Source organism: Aulonocara sp. 'chitande type north' Nkhata Bay, linkage group LG5, assembly GCF_057382095.1.
Source record: "Aulonocara sp. 'chitande type north' Nkhata Bay isolate Kocher_YH1m ecotype deep benthic linkage group LG5, A_spYH_male_GT1.1, whole genome shotgun sequence".
NCBI classification, from domain to species: domain Eukaryota; kingdom Metazoa; phylum Chordata; class Actinopteri; order Cichliformes; family Cichlidae; genus Aulonocara; species Aulonocara sp. 'chitande type north' Nkhata Bay.
Genome location: NC_141348.1, coordinates 10066330 through 10089457, shown reverse-complemented (window position 1 = coordinate 10089457; position 23128 = coordinate 10066330). Strand labels below are relative to the sequence as shown.

At 40.2% G+C, this 23128-nt stretch overlaps 1 protein-coding gene across 5 annotated transcripts in view; it reads left to right on the top strand.

Annotated features, from left to right (window-relative positions):
* Positions 1-23128, top strand: part of epha8 (eph receptor A8) — a 147642-nt gene that overhangs the window by 53196 nt on the left and 71318 nt on the right. For 2 of the 5 annotated variants that reach the window (XM_086291235.1, XM_086291234.1), the window contains exons 1-5: positions 11827-12232; positions 14071-14124; positions 15309-15452; positions 16277-16426; positions 22742-23057. In XM_086291235.1, the coding sequence (XP_086147361.1) occupies positions 12047-12232; positions 14071-14124; positions 15309-15452; positions 16277-16426; positions 22742-23057 (850 nt within the window). In that variant the 5' untranslated portion in view covers positions 11827-12046. Of the gene's footprint in view, positions 1-11826; positions 12233-14070; positions 14125-15308; positions 15453-16276; positions 16427-22741; positions 23058-23128 lie in introns of those variants that run through there. The other 3 variants (XM_086291238.1, XM_086291237.1, XM_086291236.1) reach the window with 2 other exon arrangements.

The window sequence follows — 23128 nt, the reverse complement described above, 5'->3', positions numbered from 1 at the left end:
CTGGAAAACAGAACATATAAAACATTCTTCTCACAAACACATGTTGGATTCTTCTCTCGTTAGCATAGAAAGGATGAAAAGGAGCTAATATAACTGCTCTGTTTTATTTAAGAATTTGTTCACTGTGATATTCTTTTTCTAAGTTCATTAGTAATAAATGTGATTTACCTTTAGCTTTAAAAAAAAGGCTTTTTGAGAAAATGATAATAATTTTAATACTAACAAAAACTAATAGTTGCTCATTCTAAAATCTAATGTATTTATCCACTTATTGGAGGCCTGTCTAGCTCATAAGTTCCCCTTATTACCCAGGCGCTGTTTGCCAAAACATTATTCTCACACAGTGTTTTGCTCCTGGTCAGCTGGCTTGAAAATTAATTTTGCTTTATTAACATTTATTTCTTGTTTGTATAGAACAAACAATAAATGAGTTTGGAAGGATGAGAAACATGAAAATGTATGCACAGACAAATCCAGATACATCTCCGGGCGTGGCTGGTCTGGCAATCTGGCATTCCCGGCATTTGCCCAGAGGGCTGATGCACTTGTGGGGCGAAGGGTCAATCTAATTACACAGACAGGTTCCGTTTAAGAGATTTTTTAATACAACAGGTCTGGCAGTAACTAGGCCTGGGTGTGGCATATAAAACTGAACTCGGGGTATTTTTGTCTAATATTAAAATTTGTCTGATCTGAATCATTTAGGTGTGACAAATATGCAAAAGCACTTTGTGAAACGGATATCATCAAAGATGGAACTGTTCTCCTGCTGGCTGCAGTAGTGAACTGAGACCATAAGCTGACACTGCTGTGGACCTCTGCCGTGGACGCTGCCACTGTAGATACTTTTTTCATACATTCTTTGGAAAAACGATTGTATAACAAATTCACGTTTGTTTGAATATTTTTGCACACAGCTGCGCACAGAATCTGGTAAAAATTGCATCTCAGAATAGATATTAATAGCAATTAGACCATTTCCCCTGATCCCAGACCAGTGCAATTAACACTCCTATTCCAGAAAGGTTATCGCTGTCAAAGAGCCCACAGACACCCATACCCACACACACGCACACACATAGATGCGCACACAGGAGTTATTAAGTCTGTTATGGTTGTGTGGCTGATAGTATGAGAAGCAGAAAGGTGCGGGGCAGAACCTGATATTTCCACTGAGTTAATATTCAGACCTGTTACTTCACATAGAGCCCAGCATTAAGCCTGGAAATGCCACCAATGAGCTTCCACATACACATACATGCTCACACACACGCATACACACACAGTATTAGCCAGCCAGCAGACTCCACTTATTCTTAGTCTTCAGCGTCTCTTTTTGTTTCCCCTCCCTCTGCCATTCTTTGGCTGTCCACAGCTCCATCAAATATACTAATCTGAAATTAGATCTCTCAAGGAAGACACCATTCATCAGCTGTGTCTCCTTTGTCTTTTCTTTTTTTTTCATTTCTCTTCTAAAAACTTGTGTCTGCTTTAATGCAGGTTGTGGAGTGGGGTAAAATATTATTAGTATAGTCTGGCCGTTAAGTGCAGAAGTCTGACAGATAGTGTGTTAGTATTTTACACAGGGCATGGCAATAATCTGTGGATTTTAGTAGCCAGTAAAGATGTGCAATCCAGTTTAGTACAGCAAAGCAACACATTGTTCCATTATCCAACTTTTGCAGTAAAAATGGAACAAGCTAACACATTGTCTAAATATTGAACACAGTTAATAACTGTCATGCAGACATATATATGACACTTCTGAACAGTCACGGCTCACAGGCACAACTGCCAGAGTACTGCTGCTCACTATTTCCAGCAGTTGCATCACAGGATCTTCATTAGTTACACAGCTCGTACTGCTAATTGTACACATTATATTTGTTGCTGCTGGCTCCCTTCTTAATGCCCAAATGTTCCCTCATTACTAAACAGATTTATGAATCTATAATTTATGAATCTATACTTTTGACCCTGTGTGGATTAGAGAAAATCCAAAGTAAATGAAAACGTGTGCCCCTGATTCTTGTTTTCTAAAGTGATTTAAGATGTATGCTGTACAATCAGTCCCCCGGGGAAAAAGAACAGTTTCAAGAAATGATTAAAGCCCCAAATTGTATGTAACCTTCTGACCACAACTGTATGGTGCTGCCAAAAAAAGCTGATTACAGCGACTGCCAAAAGGTTGGATGTAAAACACCAACTTGCCTGTAAACACTTTCCAACTACTCTCCAAGTCGTATTGAACTCTTTCTCTTAGCAGGTCATCTGCCTTTACACACCCTCATCTGTCACACCAGAGGAGGGTGCTTGCATGTCGTCTGTCATGACATTTTTCAGAAAAACGTCCTTTGTCTTTCTCTTTTCCTGCAACATTCAACATCCTTTGTCCAATAATATCCACAATCTCGTCTCTGCACATGTCCAAACCATCTTGCCTTTGCTTCTCTAACTTTGTCTCCAAACCTGTGCTGTTCTTCTGATGTACTCATTTCTTAACTTGTCCATGCTGTCACAAATCCCCCCTGAAACTCCTCCCTCTCCACCTCTCTGCACTCTCTTCTTCACTTCTCTTGTGCACATTTGAACTCATCAGCCTTTATTAGCTCTGCTCCTTGCTCCTCACTGTTATACCTGTCTCTCTCTCTCATTCACACACGTTCTGTCTTGCTGCTGCAGACCTTCATTCCTCTCCCTTCCAACCGCAAAAAGTGTGACACAAATTTGAAATGGAGACCAGTGTAAAAGATGAAGCCACAACTTTTACTCTGAAGGCAGATGCTCTGTGTTCATGGTTCACATTGCACTACAGCTTGGTGAGTGAATCGGGAGAGTTTGCAGACATTCATGCAAACTAAGGGGAACTGCAGCAATTTCCTAGTTAATAAAGTTCCGTTAGATTTTCTGCTTTTTAGCTAAATTGTCTGTTTCATATAATGGGGAAAAATCCAGTTCAGCCACCCACCTACATTAAAAATTAATTCAATTCATTGTAACAGCTGCCACATTAGTGTCAATCAAGGTGTTCATGCTTTGCTATTACTGTTTATTTTGATTATGTTTTTGCAGATTTTACAGGATTAGTCAAAACTACAAATGGAATATAAGGGTGAACAGGGCATCTGAGGTTATTTCATTGTAACCACATGGATGGAGGTCTATGTAAATAAGCATGGGTGCTTGGAGGAAAATACAAATAAGGACAAAAAGAGGGGACATACTGATAGGTTACAGTGAGAAACAGAACTTGTGTCATTTTTGCCTCAGTCTTCTTTTTATTTTTCATTAAGACGTCGATCAGTTCAACAACACTTTGTTTGCTTGTGTGGTCTGAAGCCTGGAGCATACTTGGTTGGAAACTTGTATGAGATGTGGAAACTGAGCAGGACGTATTATTCATCAGCACAGCAGACTCCCTGCGACAGCATGTGTGTTTATGCTACAGTCATGAGCACACATTAACCCCTCCTTTCAACTCCTTTCCTCTCTACATATCTGTGAGTCAGCCTTTGATTCTCTCTGTTATCTTTTTCAGCATCCATTCTCTTTCATATCACACATTATGAATAGACTGATATAGATTTCATGGTACAGGACGTCCAACTTCTGTGAGAATAAACCCGCAAGGTGTAGACGGCAGCTTAGAAACGACTGCTTTAACAAACGCTTTTATTCTGCTTAACAACAGCTTCTCTGATCTCCCGGCCACTCAGATGGCAGCTTCTTTGGAAACAGTAAATGGACGGAGACAAACAAAAGAAATTGAGATTAAAGAGAGAAAGGGAGTGTAAAGAATTGGATAAATCAAAGAATGTGGATCAGGGAAGAAATAATTGCCGCAGAGTTAGCAGAGGCTGAGCTGTTTGACTGCGTGACCCCATGACATCCTGATTGGAAACACAATTAGCAATAAATAAGGAGAAGTTATCACCAGCCTGGATTTTTTTTATCACTTTGTCTTTGCTTGTTATTTTTCCTAATGAAGAAGTGATATATCAGTCATGTTATCTGTCCTTTCAGGGCATGCTTTGGAGATCGGTGGACTGAGGTACAGACAGTCGGTGGTTTATCAAGCACTCTGCCTTATCGCTTCTGTTTACTGTTGTATCAAACTGTTTATCAGTATTGGTATAGTTACTCAAGAAGAGTAATGGATTACACATTACTCATTACTTTTCTCTTAATAATACAACACATTACTCACCAGAAAAAGTAATTACTTGCACTGGCGGTTACATTTCTTTATTGTTATTCCATTAAATGATATCAAACACATTGTCTCATAGTTACCAGTTAACAGTATAAACCTGAGGCTACAGTCCAACACGCAGACAACACAGTTCTTTCTGTCCTGGACGCTGTTTGTATTTAGTTCTTTTTTCGCCATAAAAATGAGATTAATGTCCAAATCTCTACTCATGAAAAACTTTAGACCATTTTCCTCCTCCCACACATGTCCTCCCTGCACCTCTATGGATTTGCAGATTCATTCCTCAGTTAACTTACACTTTTTCTGATTTGTTGCAGTGCCAACTTATATTCTCTGGATCAAATCGTCACCACCACCGAGCTAATTTATTGAATCGGCTACTCTTTTGGCAAAGCTTTAACCCATTAGATAAAGTTCACAGACCTTAAAGTAACGGGCTGTCAAACCATGAATAAAAACATGTTCTACTGCAGTAGCTCAGTTTCATCTCAAAGAACTGTCACTGGGTTTTTTCTTTCTTTCTTCAGCCTCTTACAATTGCAATTATTAATCTCCACCCCTTCAGCCAGTGCTGACCTGGCTTTCATTGAATCATTGGCACTAAGTGTGATTACCACTATGAACTCAAGTGAATAAAACTCAAGGAAAAAAATGTTTTGAATGAGTGAGAATGTGTTTAAAGTTCTATAAAAACATTAAATATTTCAGTGTCTTAACAGGTGAAACTTGTTCAAGGCTTATCTAAAAAGTGACTTATTTAATAAATGGGTTCAGGACACTGAAAATTTGGTTCAGAAAATGGAAATTTGTCTTTCCGCAGATGAGAGAAATAGTTTTTTAAAATCTTTATCACTTGAACAAACCTGAGCAGTTTTGCCTTTTAACCCCAGTTATCGATGTGGAGGATGGTCATGTTTATTTTGATGTGGTTTAAAAAATGTGCTTTAAGAAAATCCAGTCAAACCGTGGCATGGCACTTTAAATATTTCCGGCGTACATTGTCTGGATTTCTAAAATTAAGCAAACTATATTGGAGAGGAATTTTGCCACATTTGTCATTTTGATACATGCTGCAGTCCAGAAGTACTTTGACCTAAAACCTCAGAAAATACGAGTGGCTTTTTACTCTCCGTCTGTCACATTTGCTTCCTCCTGATGAGAGATCTGATGATCTGAAAGGCAGGAAACAGATGTGTGATTTACAGCCAATTAATTTTGTTCTCTGCTGCATTTTGTGTCTCTGTTGTACTTCACACTCGTTCTCACTCTGTCTGACACACACAATGCCACGCGCACCTACACCACACTGTCAGCTGGCCGCTTTGTGAAGCACTGCATTTCTGTTGTTGGGGTGATAGAAAACTCCCTTATCGTGCTCTCAGAAAGATAAACATGCCCTGCTGAATCTTTCACTTCTTCTTTTCCCTGTCTGTTTGCTGAGGAATAGCTGCAAAGATTTCCATTATTCTCCAAACTAAAGTACAAGCAATCTGGTTCAATCCTGTTCCCTCCCTGCTTGCCGAACCGCTCCCAACCTGCTGACAGTCTGCCGTCAGCTGCTGTGATTTTTCACGCTAGAAGAAAATTACCAGGAGCTAAACTCTGAGATTTCCCAAGAAAAGTGGAACCAAAAAAAAGGTTGAGAGCACAGTGATGGCAAGACAGGAATAATGAGGGAGGTAGAGAGGTATACACCCCGCTAATTAGCTGGGGTCTTTACAAGTTCAAGGACAGTTTCAATTTAACTGATAAAGATGAGAGGATGAGGATGGCAGGGAAGGGTGAGGTTGGTTGAGGCTTTCTACATCTTAATTATCTAGTGGTGGTGGTGGGGGGGGGGGGGGGGGGGCATGTGTTGAGGAATCTGGGGAAAGGAGGGAGGGCACAGATTGAGTTCAGTATGAGGAAAGAAGTTGAAGGGCTTCTACGGAAAACCCAGACGTCTTATCCGAGGTTGAGTTCAGCTGGGGGTCGGCCCCAAGCTTCCTGGGGTCAACGATTTCCCTTTCAATTACTTCGCCACTTGCGCAAGGATTCTCAGCCCAGGAGGATCATGGATAACCCGGGGGTTAAACACACATGCATTACTTAATTCAAACACGCATACAAATTGGCTTCACTCAAGCTTGTGATACTCAGGAATGATCAGTCCTGAGTTTCTGTGACATCGTGGTGACGATTCAAACGTATCAACTTTACCTCTGATGTAACAGCTCATGGGAAGAGTTTCTATTCTCTTGGTGAAGGAGGAAGTCATTGTTTGAGTAGTTATTTAGAAGCGTTACCTGAGTGAACATTAATGTCAGTGGTCACCATGTAATAAAACACTTTCAAAGTTCGCAACAAAATAAAGATTTAAAAATCTTTCTCTCCTGGAATTATACAAATATTTCTCACATAGTTTAGTTAAAATTCTTTGATAGTCACATTGTATGCAAAAGGTTTCACAGGTTAGGGTCAGGATAACAAATGACAAGTAAATACTTCCTGTTGATGCTGACGTGGCACAAAGATTAAAAAGTATATATTTGTTAGCAAAACAAAGAAGCTTGCAATAGCTGCTGAGTTTGACAGCTACACTCAAAATTTGTCTCAAAGTGTCGTGTGCAATTACAGTGTGAACTGGTATGATTTTTACCCAGGAAGTAGTGTAGGAAATATGGGTGCCAGTTGGTCAACATATAGTCAGGGCCGTAAGCAAATGGACAATCACATTTTGTTGTTGTTTTGTTTTTTATTGCTTCTGTACAGATTGAGTGGATTTTAAACTGTATAGTATGTCAATAACTGTTTTGGAAATACATAGTGTCACATTTTCAGAGACACAAAAGTAAGTGGAAAAACTGACATCACAACTTAAAGAATTGTTTTGAGTAATGACTGCTTGAAGTGTTGAACCATGGACACCAAACGCTGTGTATCCTCCCTTGAGATGCTTTGCCAGGCCTTAACTGCAGCCACCTTTGGCTGCAGCTTGTTTGTGGGTCTCTCTCCCTTCTGTTTTCTCTTCAGTAAACTAAAAAGCATGCCTCATTGGTTCAGTTCAGGTGACCGACTTGGCCATTGAAGAATCTCCTTTCTCATTGCCTTGAGAAACTCTTGGGTTGCTTTTGCAGTACGCTTTCGATTATTATCTATTTGTACTGTGACGTGCTGTCCATTCAGGGTTGCATTTTTCAGTATTCATCTGAATAAGAGCAGAGAGCACAGCCCTGTACACTTCAAAATGTATCATACCATTAGCAGTCACACCATCACTGAACGCTAGTGACCTGGTTCTGTTATAATGACAGTGGCTCTGTAATAATGTGTAATTGTGCATTTGGTGGGATAAAGTGGGTCCACTTGTCTCTTCAGAGGGTATCGTCACTGCAGTCGGCCATGGAGGGGAGTTTTCTCCATTCTGCCATCATAGCAAGGGTAGATAGATGTTAGAAAGAGCTGTACAACATCTTCATCAAAGCTGCAACATCCATCCATCCATTCTCTGCCGCTTATCCTTTTCAGGGTCGTGGGGGGGCTGGAGCCAATCCCAGCTGTCTTGGGGCGAGAAAAGCTGCAAAATATCTTTTGCAAATGTGGTGTTCATTCGTTAAGTAATGTTCCATAAAGCAGTATGTCAGCAGTAGTGTCTACTGCTGACATACTGCTTTATGGCACCAATTGTTCCTTTAGTTTAGAAGATCGTTTTCTGTCTTTGATATTGTTTGTGTTTTTCAATGGTAGTTATTATGGATATCTATGCCATGGGGAGTTTACATAGTTAATCATCAGTTTGAATAGTGGTAAATGGCAGATCTCACATAAAAGTTACAATTAAATTGATTTCTTATTTATAAAATTACCCATTTCATTCCATACAAATCACCCTTGTGAACAATTCACCCTTTATAAGGACCTCTATTTGCTTTATGTAACATGCAAAAATATTTTTTCAACAAAAGCATGAAAAAGGAAGAAAGCTACTCTCAAAATCACATTCCCCTACAGTTCTGGTTATTTGCATGAAGTTTTGACATCTCACAATTGAGTCTCCATGTTACCATGAATAAACCAGTTGACAGAATATCCCCACTTCCTCAATGAAAGTCTGGGGATGCTTTTATTTCTATTAGAGGAGCCGAGAAGGATGATATGTACCCTCTCTCATCTTCGTGTATGATGTTTCTGAGCAAGTGGATTTGCACATACAGAGAAAACTATAAGTAGGAAGAATATATAAAGTCCTTCTATACAGCAGTTTACTCAGTCTAGACTAGATTGTAGTAGGTGCTTACATGTAAATTGAACTTCACATGTGTTTATCTTAAATGACTTTTCCATGATATGATAACATTTATTTCATGCAATTAATACAGTTCACATATAATGCAATAATCTTTGACATGTCACAAACTGGGCCATCAGTGGAACCCAATCGTATTCACCATCTTGGAACCATAAACGTCAGTCGGAGGCTATTTTAGATTTGTGAGATAGTCATGTCCGGATCAGTCATTGTGTCACAGAAAGACTGAAACTGCCATCACCGGAGTCGTTTTTCTATCATGATTTGAACTTTTTTTGTACCCAAAGAGCAGACTGTGACTACAACTGAGAGTTTTATAATGTTTACTTACAAATGAAGAGAGTTCAGTGACAGGCAGTAGGGAGTACTGGGGCAGTATCTGTAGAAAAGGAGAAAGAGAGTATTAGATAAAGTTGGTCTCAGTCAGAGAATTGCCAAAATAAAGTGAGTGGACAAGTTGCGGTCTTACTTGTTAGTGCAGGAGAACAGTCCTTGGAACAGGGTTCTGGGAAGATCCAAGGTGAGCAGCAGAGTGTCGATGGTGAGTCAGTGGGCAGGTGAATGGCAGGAATCCACAGAGAGTATCTGTGAGACCGACAAAAGCTTGTGATTGGCTGTGAACTCTCGACTCCTTGAGGCTGATTTTCCAATGAATATGGATCAGACTTCAGGCAAGGAAATAGAAGACAGATAAAAATACTGAGTGGACATAATGAACTGGCAGAGAACGACTGCCACAGTTGGCCCTTAAATACACAGCACAATGAGTTGATGCTCAACAGGTGTGAAAGTGCAAGCCTATGTTCCCTCCATGGAAACACAGGTTTGCACCTGGATATTCAGCTTTTAAGATCCAACAGAGTGAGAGTTGGGTTGCACCCTGCTCACTCCTCCCCACCCCCAACAACAGCATCCAATACACACTCAACACAAGGCTCCAGCCTGTCTCTCTCAACCACCCAGGTTAGGAGGGAACTGAGGAGGATTAATGGCAAGAAGGCAGCGGGCCCAGATGGCATCAGCTCGAGGGTCGTCAGGTCCTGCGCGGACCAACTGTGTGGGGTGATGGAGCACCTCTTCAACCTGAGCCTGAGGTTGGGAAGAGTCCCACAGCTCTGGAAAACCTCCTGTGTTGTACCAGTGCCAAAGACTTCACGCCCCAAGGACCTCAACAGCTACAGGCCGGTGGCTCTGACATCCCACCTGATGAAGACCCTGGAGCGGTTGGTCCTGGCTCAGCTTCGGCGCCTAACAAGCTCATCACTGGACCCACTTCAGTTTGCCTACCAGCCTGGCATTGGAGCGGATGATGCCGTCATTCACCTCCTACATCGTTCCCTCGCTCACCTGGAGACCGCTGGAAGCACTGTGAGAATCATGTTCTTTGATTTCTCCAGTGCCTTCAACACCATTCTTCCCTCGGTTCTGAAGGACAAGCTGGAGAACTCTGGAGTGGACCATCACCTCACTACCTGGATCCTGGACTACCTCACCGACCGACCACAGTATGTGAGGACTCAGGGCTTTGTGTCGGACAGGGTCGTCTGCAGTACGGGGGCCCCACAGGGAACGGTTCTGGCTCCGTTCCTCTTCACCATCTACACTGCAGACTTCTCCCACAATTCCACCCAGTGCTTCCTGCAGAAGTTCTCTGATGACTCTGCAATAGTCGGCCTCATCACTGATGGGGACGACAAGGAGTACAGAGGACTGACTCAAGACTTTGTGGACTGGTGCCAGCTGAACTACCTCCAGATCAATGCCAGTAAAACCAAGGAACTGGTGGTAGACTTCCGCAGGCACAAGCATTCTCCACTGCAACCACTGAACATCCAAGGTATGGACATTGAGGCTGTGGACAGCTACAGGTACCTTGGTGTTCATCTGAACAACAGACTGGACTGGACTCATAACTCAGACGCCCTCTACAGGAAAGGGCAGAGCAGGCTGTACCTGCTGCGGAGACTCAGGTCGTTTGGGGTGGAGGGCCCACTCCTGAAGACCTTCTATGACTCTGTGGTGGCTTCTGCTATCTTTTATGGTGTGGTCTGCTGGGGCGGCAGCATCTCTGCTGGGGACAGGAAGAGACTGAACAGGGTGATCCGAAGGGCCAGTTCTGTTCTAGGATGCCCTCTGGACCCAGTGGAGGTGGTGAGTGACAGGAGAATGGCGGCTAAGCTGTCATCCCTGTTGGACAACGTCTCCCACCCCATGCAGCAGACTGTGACAGCACTGAGCAGCTCCTTTAGTGGCAGACTGCGGCACCCACGGTGTGGGACGGAGAGATTTCGCAGGTCTTTCCTCCCCACTGCTGTCAGACTCCACAACAAAGACTTTAACTGAACAAACACACACATCCACACATGTGCAATAACACTAAGTGCAATAATCTTTTCTGGCATCGTTGTATTTTTACTCAGTTGTATATAGCATTCGTATTCTATTTTTATCTTATTGTATATTTTTATTCTATTTTATTCTACTGTATATAGTATATTATTTTATTCTATTCTGTACAGCTGTGTACTGTATTTATTCTTATTGTATTCTAATTTTTGCCTCATAACTTTTGCACTGTCCACTTCCTGCTGTGACAAAACAAATTTCCCACGTGTGGGACTAATAAAGGTTATCTTATCTTATCTTATCTTATCTTATCTATTTTACCATGTATCATTTTAGATACATGGTAAAATACAGAGACTAAATGGTGAACAGGCTGATCCATGTATAGCTCTCTTCTACTCGCCTGGAGTACACTATACAACATGCCACATATATCCAATCACACAAGCACTGTCTTTTAAGCTTCTTAGTGCTTCCTAATTCATTCATACACATTTAGACTCTTATTTGGGGTTAGTACCTTGCCTAAGGATACTTGGCATGCAGACTGGAGGAGCTAGGGATCGATCCAGCAACCTTCCAATCAGTAGATGACCTGCGCTACCTCCTGAGCTACAGCCACCTGTAAAATTTTAAAATGTAACTAAATGTTAAATTGGTCTTACAGTCCTACTTTTTATAAGAGTTCCCTTTTGGTAAGCCAAAATTTAAAAACTCCATATTGGGGGTAAATGTAAATCTAACCCTAACTATGAACTTGTCGCTAGCTACAGGATGGATGTCCAGAGGTGACTATATTTTTTATTTAATTTTTATTTAACCTTTATTCAGTGTTGGGGAGTAACGGAATACATGTACCGCCGTTACGTATTTAAAATACAAAATATGAGTAACTGTATTCCGTTACAGTTACCGTTTAAAAAGGTGGTATTTAGAATACAGTTACTTTGTTGAAATAAATGGATTGCACTGCGGTACTTCCCTGTTTCATATTGTCGCGGGTCAGGACTGTTTGGGTTTGTTTGACAGCTACGTTCTGTTGTTCCAGGCGGCAGCGTTATGGTTGCCATGGTTACAGGGCGACGCTCTCTCTCTCTCTGCGACTGTGTGTTTCCTGGGTGAGAGAGCGCCATTTCGTTGTTGTTGTGCTAAGCTAACAGGCAGAATGCTACAAGCATAGCTCTAAAGAATGTAGCATCATGGGCAGTGTAGTCCGTGTTGCAGGGAGAATGGACTGCCATACACGTTATGTGTCTGTGAGCGCGAGGAGGGAGAAAAAGGGGAGTGGAAAGGTACGAGTTGTCATCGAGGAAAAACCGGAGCTGGAAGCATGTAAATATAATAATAACCACTGCAGCCGAGAAGAGAGCCTGACGAGCCCAGTTGTAAGTAAGCTATTAAGACTCGACTGTACACCGTGTTCGTGTTTTCCTCCGAAATTAACAAGTTCCGTTGGAGCAGCCTTTCTACGCCTCTCTCTGTCTCTGGCAAGCAGAGTTGACCCACACAACAAAGTAAAGCTATTTTTCGGCTACGAGCCGACAGGGACCTCGCCGTATTAGTCAGAGGTCCCTTTACTACAGTTCGGAGTCGCGGACCTTCAGTAATAGTAATAAATCACACAGCAATAGTACATTCACGTTGTTGTAAAAAGCATGATAATATATTAAGTAATCCAAAGTATTCAGAATACGTTACTGTCATTGAGTAACGTAACGGAATACGTTACAGGATACATTTTGGGGCATGTATTCTGTATTCTGTAATGGAATACATTTTAAAAGTAACCTTCCCAACACTGCCTTTATTTAACCAGGAATGTCCCGTTGAGATCAAAAACCTCTTTTTCAAGGGAGTCCTGGCCAAGAGGCAGCACATTTCAAAACAAATACATACGAACAAACAAAGTTAAAATTACACAAAACAATTACACATTATTGAGGCAGTCTGTAGGCCTTTGAGTTTAGTTTTAAAAACATTTAAAGACAACAGTTCAGTCAGTTTCCAGTCTTTCTGTAACAGATTCCACGAAAAAGGCGCAGAGTGGACAAAGGCTTTCTTACCCAGCTCTGTGCGGGCAAGGGGAACAGACAGCAGCAGCTGATCATTTGAACGCAAGGAGTAAGAACCACTATTTGTCCTTGTGAGCAAAGTACAAATATAAGGAGGCAGCAATCCAAGCATAGCTTTGTAAATAAAAGTGTACCAATGCCTTATATATGTGCTTTGGGTGTCTCTGTTCTCTTTAGCTGCTTATGAAGTATTGTAAAGTGTATTTTACCTGTACACTCATCATTATCATAAAGTCAGGTGAATTGGACTTTCACCCTACACTGAAATCTGATTCTAGACCCTCACATTGACTAATTTGACTAAAAATGTGGGATTTGACAGTTATGTGTCAACCAGCTATACAGTTTCAGGCATATCTGCATGTGAAATGAAATGCAAATGGATGCTAATTAAAATGCCTCGTTTACATTTGTTGTGCTTGTGAATACAAAAATAGTCTGAGCGGTATGTTTAGTAAGGCAGAGGCCTCTTCTTGGAAAGATGCAGAACAGTGCCCAATGGTGCATTTAAATACATGATTTTGAACTTAATATTCTTGTTTATTGTACTTCATAAAAACTGAACATTTTCTGGGTATCTGTAGATAGACGAATTTAGGAGTTCAGCTGACAGGTACTGTATATCTGCCTCCTCCATACAGGAAAGGAGTGAAAGGGGCTTCCTGTGATTGACTTTCTATCTAAGGCTGAATGTAGATGCAAGGAAGTGTAACACACATAAGCACTTTTGGAAATACCAAAGCATTGCACTTACTATTCCTCCTGTAATGCTATAATTACCCACCAACGGTATTCAAAAAAGATGCTTTTCAGAGAAAAAGAATGTGAAGGTCAGGTTTTTCTGACTGGCAAACATTTGTCACTCCAACACACGCACAAGATAATGAGGTTTGAAATCACCACCAATCATCTGGAAACTGAGACCTTGCTCTTCACATTCTCTGAGATTCATATACAGCACATGACGCATCTGCTGCTTGACTGCCGCCTCTGTGACGGCACTCGCCTCATGTTTTATTTGATGTCAAAACTAATGATCACAAAAGAATGCATGATCATATAGGAAATAGAAACTATGAATCTGAGAAATGCAGGAACGTCTGACTAACCTGAGAATGTTTGCTTCTCTGTCGTGCTCTCTCTTTCCACAGTGGGATGCCATTAATGAGATGGACGAGTACTTCAGTCCTATCCACACATACCAGGTGTGTAATGTTCGTATTGTACTGTGGGGCTGAGTGTGTTAGGATTAACTGTTATAAGACCTTTACCTTGATCCTGGGGAAACTGGGATTTTTCCATCTAAATTAAGTTTGATTTTAAAACACAAACTGTGAATTAATTAATCATAAATCAGTTCTTTATTTTATTAGGTTATATAGATGGTGCACTACTAATACTGCAAAAATTACAATTCCTCATTATGTACCAAAGTTGAAAAATTTTAACTTATCTGTAAGTTTTCAGTCTGCACCTGAATGATTTTGACAGATGGAACTTTGACATGTATTTGTCTTCATTCATCGTCTTTAACTCACAAAAACATCCAATGAAATCCTAGGAAAGTATATCAGTAGGGCTGATATTCCATGTCCTGACATAGTTGGACACTTTATTGTTTATAAAACAGTTCCTATAGATAAAGCTATTATACTCGAACAATAAGAGAAATCAGCTTATACAATCATTTATTCGACAAAGATATTGATAGAATTATATTTTTCTGAGTTGACTTCTATATACTGGCTAAATCTGAGCAATCCCATCATGACTGCAGGAACAGCCACTTTGAGCCAAACTGTTGCAACCGTAACTGTAGATGCCGAGATGTTTTACATCAAAAGGTCTGGTGTTAAGTGACCAGTCCTGGACTTCTAGATGTTGTTAAATAATATTTTAAATAATATAGGGACTATTTTTTGTTTTTTTGTTTGTTTTTCTCCATCGTTCAACTCACATCACAGTTTTTTTCTGAAAGTCTTACCTGAATGGTGTAATGGGGCCGGACGGACGTGGTCCCAGCTAATGAAATTAATTCAAATTGAGAAAAGAATAACGAAATGCAAATATATGTGCGACATTTGTGTAGTTTATAAACACTTTACTTTAGAGTTTACTTATTAAAATGAAAAATTTCAACAATCTGCTTACTTAAATACTAATTATTTGCTCTTAAATATTAATTAACATTAACAAATTAAATTAGAAAATTGCCTGCCAGAGCTAGCAATAAAAACAATCATTTTTTATTCCCCATTTAAAATTCTTATGTGGAAATATTCTTATTTATTTATTTATTTTATTCTAAACTAATGTTAAGGCAAATGACTTTTATGTACATGTTCCAAATAGAAGCTGTGAAATGACAACAGATCTTCCTCTGAATTAGGTCTGTAACGTGATGAGCCCGAGCCAGAACAATTGGCTGGTGACAGGCTGGATCCCTCGGGAAGGAGCCAGGAGGATCTACATCGAGGTCAAGTTCACCCTGAGAGACTGTAACAGCATGCCTGGAGTACTGGGCACCTGCAAGGTAACAGACAGACTGGAAGGGAGGGGGGAGGGGGGGGGGGGGCGTGAAGTCCAACATTTGTTGACTAAAGCTGGCAAAGAAAATGCACACAGAGTAACTTGTGTTCACTGTATTGAGTATGCTCATTATTCTGAGTATTATGTCAACTCAGAGTAATGGTATCAAACATTTGCCATCTGGTGGTCTGTCTTATGTGCTAAAATTAAAGCATTTTTCATCACAACACTAATTATGACCATCCGAAACCTGAGAAAATGAGAACCAGCTGCAGCTCTGAGGCTGTGTTGTTACTTCATTGAATGACCTAAATATAGACTTATGAAAGCTTTGCCATAGCTAGGAAGCTAACCAGAAGTAACAATGGGACTATTGTGAAGTTTACTCAAAATGATGCTAATAAAATAAACACTGATAGTCAAATTTTACTTATTAAATCTTAGTTATTTATCAACAAGAAGTTCTCAACACAAAAGTGCTCCAATGCTAGCAAGACTTGACAAACTTGTTTATGTACATGAGTCCTTAACTTGACTTTTGGACTGGTAATAGAACAAGATAAGAACAACATTTTTGAATTACTGTGGTGGTGATAGCATCTTGCATTGGGAGGGAAAATAACAAATTTTAGAGGAACTGAAAAGACTACATTATTTGTAGAAAGTGTTTCCAAATGCCACCTTTGGGAGGGAAAATGACAGACTATGTGAACCTTACATCAGTATTTTGGCTTTTGCAAAGCATGGAGATATGGTTCCAACATACCTCTGATATTGTAATATGATGAACAAGTGTGCAGTACTTATGACACCATATTTGTTCTGCAGGAAACTTTCAACCTGTACTACTACGAGTCTGACAGAGCGGTGGGCTCAGCCATACGGGAGAACCAGTTCATTAAGATTGACACCATCGCTGCTGACGAGAGCTTCACAGGGGTGGACCTGGGAGTCAGACGACTCAAACTCAACACAGAGGTACGAGTAACTCAGCAATACTACAGGTGAATGTCAGTCCAGGCTTTCAAAGCAAAATCTCACGTTGGATTGTAAGTTAGCATGCACACCTCCACACAAGTTCAAAACAAGTTGGAAGCATCCACATCCACAGCAGAGCCTCTTCCAGTCACGTCACTCAAACTGTTTTGAGCTCGCGTCTGCACAGCTGTGAGAGAAAACAAATAGCAGCACTTGGCTCAGTGTTTTCAGATGTGATTTGATATTGACAACAGCTTCAAATTTGATATAGGATAGTGGTACTACACTATTATTGATACCTAACTCTGTTGGAAGCAGAACAATCAGTATTAGGACATTTACTTAGTTATCAGCTAACGCTAGCAAGCTGGGTTAGCAAGCTTCATGAAACCATTGTATAAATGCAATACAGTGTTCTAATTGTACTAATACAAACAGAATGTTACTCAGCAATACTGAAGCCTTTTCTGAGTCTCATAGAACAGTCTCATAGACTGTTTAACTCCTCTCTGGAGGGGAGAGGGAGGGGAAACAGGAGGACAAAGGAGGGGGGAACAACTAAGCTGTAGTGCCTCTTCACCTCACTGTACAATACCTTGTGCAATACTTTTTGTAAATAGTCAACAGTGCAATAGATTCAATACTTGAAATGTGCAATTCACTTGTATTTTTATTTTTTATTCCTATTTATTCTATTTATCCCCTTTGTATATTTTATTTATATTTGTCTCTGTATTTATATATGTGTGTGTGTGTGTGTGTGTGTGTATATATATATAGAACAATTCTGTAACTGTAACTTCGGTCGTTGCTGTGCTTCTTTTGGAAGTCGAATTTCCCAGAGGAACCCACCCGAGGGATTAATAAAGTCCTATCTTATCTTATCTTATCTTATCTTATCTTATCTTATCTTAGAAGGCCATATAACAACCACATTAACACAGCTGAGAGAGCCAGTAGTGTGGTGTGACTTAGCCTCAAAATTAGCTATCAGAAAGAGCTTTAGCTATAATTTTTATATGAAGCTTATAACAGGCCCAAATGTTTTTTTCTATCTGGGTGTAAACATGTCATTTTCATGACTGAGGTTAGGATTCAGAACAGTGGAGTGTGTATGAAGTTCCACAACAGGAACTGTAGTCTTTTTATATCTTAGATTTAGAAATTTAAAGCTGAATTTTTGCCTTGTTTCAGGTCATCTCACCATATCACCTTGCAGCAGGAAAAAGATTAAAAGAAATATTTAATTAGAGTATTTAAATTCAGTTTCTTTTTTCATGTAGATATTAATTTTTATTTTTACAAATATTATTGTGGCCAATAATATTGTTACTAGATCATTAAAAATAAATGAATTACATTATAATAATTATACTTAATGATATATATTGTAGAGAATCTGTGACTTTCACAAATGAATCCAAAGAAGTAATTTTATATTTTTTTATTTTTTTTTTTATTTATACAGCACATTTAATAACAACAGAGAGTTGACCAAAGTGCTGTACAAAGTAATAATTAAATAATAACATTAACATCAACAACAGGTAAGAAAATTCAAAGAAAATTAGGATAAAAATAATTAGTAACTCTCATGCAGTATCTAAAGCCAAAGTGAAAAAATATGTTTTAAGATGGGATTTAAAAAGAGTGACAGTTGGGACCTTTCTAATGTGGAGAGGTAGATCATTCCACATTTTCGGCGCAAACGCCCGATCCCCTCTATGAACCATCCTAGACTTGTGTAAGGTGAGGAGTAAACGATCACTTGATCACTTAATGTGCATCTATGTTTAAGTGGGGAGGATTAGCACACAGGAAAATTATAATTTTTGCCTCATGACAAATGCTGATCCATGATTGCACAGCACATGTTTAATTCTTACAAGAAAGCTACAGAAGCAGCCCTGGAAAGATAACCTGGAAAGAGCAGCAAAACTCATAATTAGCTGACTAATTAGCAAACAGTGTTGATGCATCATAAGCTTGATGAGTTTGTTTGATGGTGAAATGCATATTTAATTCATCAATTAGGTGTGCAAACAAAGCTACTGGTTGTGCAGCAGTGATGGTTTTTCAGCATTTAGACATGTCCCTTTTAAAGGCACAATAAGTCAGTTTTGAGGTTGCTTAATAGAAAAAATGAAAATTGAGCTAATGCGTTCTCATGAATGTAGAATTAATCCATTAAAAATAATCAAGAGCGAGTGCAGGTTTGTGGAGGCTGCCATGTTTCCCCGTCATATTGAATACAGTGGCTGAGATGGACATCGCCATCGCCAAACATGGCGCCATCCACCGTGTTTTATGTCTGTAGCTAGAGACCAGCCACATATGTAGTATAGCTTATAATCAATAGCTCTTTCAGTTTATTAGACATGCAAACCTCCTGTCTCTGGACACCTGACAGTGAGCCAGCTAAACAACAACAGCTGGTTATAAGCTAACACCATGCCAGCCAATTAGGTGGCATAGCTGGGACATAAAAAAATCTCACTTTCTCTATGATAAACAATGTGATTACATTCTTGCATTAGTATAAGAATTTGAATAAGTGTCCGAGTACACCAATGTTCTATCTATTTCCAGCAGTATTCCACTACAAAACTAACCTCAGCTAACGTCAGCTAACAGTGTTAGCTCGGTGGTGAGTACCCTTCAGTAATAGTAATAAATCACACAGCAATAATACATCGGAGATACTGAAGTGGCACATAACCCAGATAGCTACCACAACTAAAACAAGGTACTTGCAGTAGGCTAATGTTACTTTTTAAACAAGAACTTACTTCCAGATGTTTCTTTAGGTTTGAGGTGGAGTCTTTTGACTCTGAGAGCAGCTTGGTTGTACAATCAGATTTCGCCCGTCCCTTTCTTCTTTAATTGGAGATTATCTATCGGAATTTCAGGAGCAGGACCAGGAGCAGGACCACGCCTCCAAATACTCACCTTCCAGTTGTCATCTATGTAGGTTCCCCCAGTTCTGAAAGCTGTTCATTCTCGTTTACATGCCCCACCTTCCCTCCGTCCTTGTTCTCAATTCTTTAACTTCTTCATTTCTATTTCATGCATGGGGCTCTGCCAGGCCCGGGAGCCATCGGCAGTCCCCTTCGAGGCCTTCCCCAAACCGTAGCTCAATTCATGTCAAAGCGTTCACTTTTACCTACTAAAACGCTGTTAAACCTAAAATGAGGACGTGGGCCCAGCTAGTGAAATATGAAGTGGTGTCAGAATTTTCAAGTAAGAAATGCATTCCTGTCCGTGCACTGCTGGCTCGGTTGTGCTGGCTCAAGGTCCATTGTTTAACTGATGCCACCAACATTAACATTAATTAAGATATATATACATATATATATATATATATATATATATATTAGGGGTGCAACGATACACAAAATTCACGGTTCGGTTCGGTTCGATACTTTGGTGTCACGGTTCAATATTTTTTCGATACAAAAAAATGTTCATGCCTTTTTAATTTGTCATTTATTAAACTTATAAATATATATTTTAACTCAAAAGTACAGTTTTTAAATTTAACCCTAACCCTTGTGCGTGTTTTTTATTTTGACAGCGAATGCGCACCTGCGGACCACTTATGTGCAGCCCTGGTTATTTAGCTCGTCATATTGCAGCCACAGAAATTCTTTTGTCCATGAAACCATAAAGCTGCACTTTCTTTTTGCCTTATAATCTGATTTGTCATAACTTTTCCGTTTTGTGGTAAGCTTTTCTTTGGCTGTCACTTCTTCACCCTGACCTGTCTTATTTGGCTCAGCAGAACTAAAATATATATCCTGCTGCTTTTACACACGGACTCACATAAGCTCAGCGATTCTCTGCGCGATCAACCTCTCACATGTTTAAGCTGCGGGAGATTTCACTTGTCATGTTTGCATAGTAAGCTAACGATTAATAAGACGATGTCAGAGGAATTGGTGCGCAAATTATCATCACTCACAGATCAGTGCTGTCGCTCTCTATACACAGTTCGCTCGATTGCAAAGTGAAAGCAAGAAAACAAGCGCAAATTCAAACGCGATTTCAATATGTCACATATTGACAGTGGCTCACCGATGCCAATGACATAATAACCCAGCTACATTTCCGAAAGAATGCAAAAGCATTGACATATATTTTTCGTACAATAGCCCGACGGGCAGGGCAGAGATAGATTTTGGTACCCCGACTGAAAAAATCGCTAGCCCCGGGACGTTGGGCTAGCAATATTGCGAGCCCTGTATCTGATTGAGGAATCACTCATCTTTGGAAAAGAGAGTTTATTACAGAGAAATGTCTCTTTCCAAAATAAAAGCTATACTATCCGCTTCTTCTGGGCTATATTCTCAGCAGCATATTAAACAGCTGTCTAAATGACTCGGCTAAAGTTAGTAGCATGCTTGCTTGTTTTTTTTCTGCTTCCACTTGTCTTTGCACTAGGATGATGTCGGCGTAAATGTGCAGTCATATTCGTTGTGTTCCCACTAGTGCTTTCAGGTTAATCTCGTTGAAATGACCTTAACGCCACAACACGGCAAATCTCCGTTAACGAGCTACCGCCGATCGCCCCGTGCATGGGGCTAGACGGCCAACACGTTAACGAGCTAACTGCGCTAACACACTAGCTCCCACCCATGTAATTGAGCATTGCATGGCACATCCAACATACTGTTTTACTTTAGTCCATGACTCGCTTACCTTCAGGGTCATACGTCACATGAAAACCAAAATAATTCCAAACGCCAGATCTGAATGAGAGTGGGGGAGGTCCATGTTGTAAGGAGAGCTTAACTTCTGTCTCGCTAGCTTGCCCTGCGCTCTTCCTTCTGACGATGCTGTCTGTGTTGAGCGCTCAGTGAATCTGCGTTCGACCACTCCGCCTAGGCTGCACTGTCGACCCTAGGCGGAGTAGTCGAACGCAGATTCACTGAGCGCTCAACACAGACAGCATCGTCAGAAGGAAAGTTGATAAAATAAATTTCAAATTTTGTATTGTTCGATACATATGCGTACCGAACCGAAAGCACTGTATCGAACGGTTCAATATCGATACGAATATCGTTGCACCCCTAATATATATATATATATATATATATATATATATATATATATATATATATATATATATATATATATATATATATATATATATATTCGGTTCGATATCTTTTCGATGAAAAAAATGTTCATGCTTTTTTAATTTGTCATTTATTAAAATTATAAATATATATTTTAACTCAAAAGTACAGTTTTTAAATTTAATGTTGCTGAAACAACAAAGTAATAAAAAATCTCTCTGATCGAGAAATCACTCATCTTTGGAAAAGAGAGTTTATTACAGAGAAATGGCTCTTTCCAAAATAAAAGCTATACTATACGCTTCTTCTGGGCTATATTCTCAGCAGCATATTAAACATATCAGGTACCAATAAGGAGAATCATGTGCTAAAGGCTGTCTAAATAACTCGGGTAAAGTTTGTAGCATGCGTGCTTGTTGTTTTTGTCTGCTTCCACTTGTCTTTGCACTAGGATGATGTCGGCGTAAATGTGCAGTCATGTTCATTTTGTTCCCACTAGTGCTGTCAGCGTTAATCTGAAATGATGTTAACGCCACAACACGGCAAATCTCCGTTAACGAGCTACCACGGATTGCCCCGTGCATGGGGCTAGACGGCGTCAACACGTTAACGAGCAAACTGTTAACGAGCCACATGTTGTACAAACCTTATGTTTGTGAGAAGCAACCAATCTAAAAAAAAAAAAGTGTAAGTGGCTTTGAAGGGAAAGGTGCCACCCCAGCTTGTTTCAGAGTATACAAACTGAGGGGGTGGCCAGTCTTCTATCTGTCTACTATTAAGAACAAGGTTTTTGCCTATTTTTAGATGCTTTTGCTGCAAACTTTTAAAATAATGTTGTAAATTAGCTCCTTGGTGTTAACAATAGTCAACTGTGATGTGATATCTTATGAAAAACAAGCATATAAAAATGTAAAATCATCTGTTTGCTCATTGTGGTCGGAAGCACAGCAGTTGATTAATGACTGCTGCCAAAGCAAAACACCAAACACGGGTCCAGAGATTAAATTACAGCTGCATTCATACTGTTCCACCTGTTTTGTTAAGAAACCTCTGTATCAACCACTGTTTATGTTTTATGAAAAATAAATAAATAAATAAAACAACTTTCTAAACTCTAGAAAGTTACTACATGCATGCTCATGTACACTTTGGGCTTTAAATTGTGCAGAGGAAAGTTCCTGCAAAATTAAGAGCATCCTGCCTTTTAAGAAAAATTGCTTGTCCTGTCTTCTTACAGGTGCGCGGTGTGGGCCCTCTCAATAGGCGGGGCTTTTACCTGGCCTTCCAGGACATCGGCGCCTGCATTGCCCTCACCTCGGTGAAGGTGTACTACAAACGCTGTGTGGGCGTGAACCGTAACCTGGCTGTGTTCACTGACGTGGTCACGGGGGCTGACTCATCATCTCTGGTAGAGGTCAGAGGTCAGTGTGTGGATCACGCTGAGGAGAGGGACACACCCAAAATGTACTGCAGTGCAGAGGGGGAATGGCTGGTGCCCATCGGGAGGTGCGTGTGCTCGGCTGGATTTGAGGAGCACAGGGACTCCTGCATAGGTAAGTCTACAATGAGTCCACTGACGATAGGTCTTTACGGTGCATGGTGTGTTTGCACTTTTGGTTTGGTA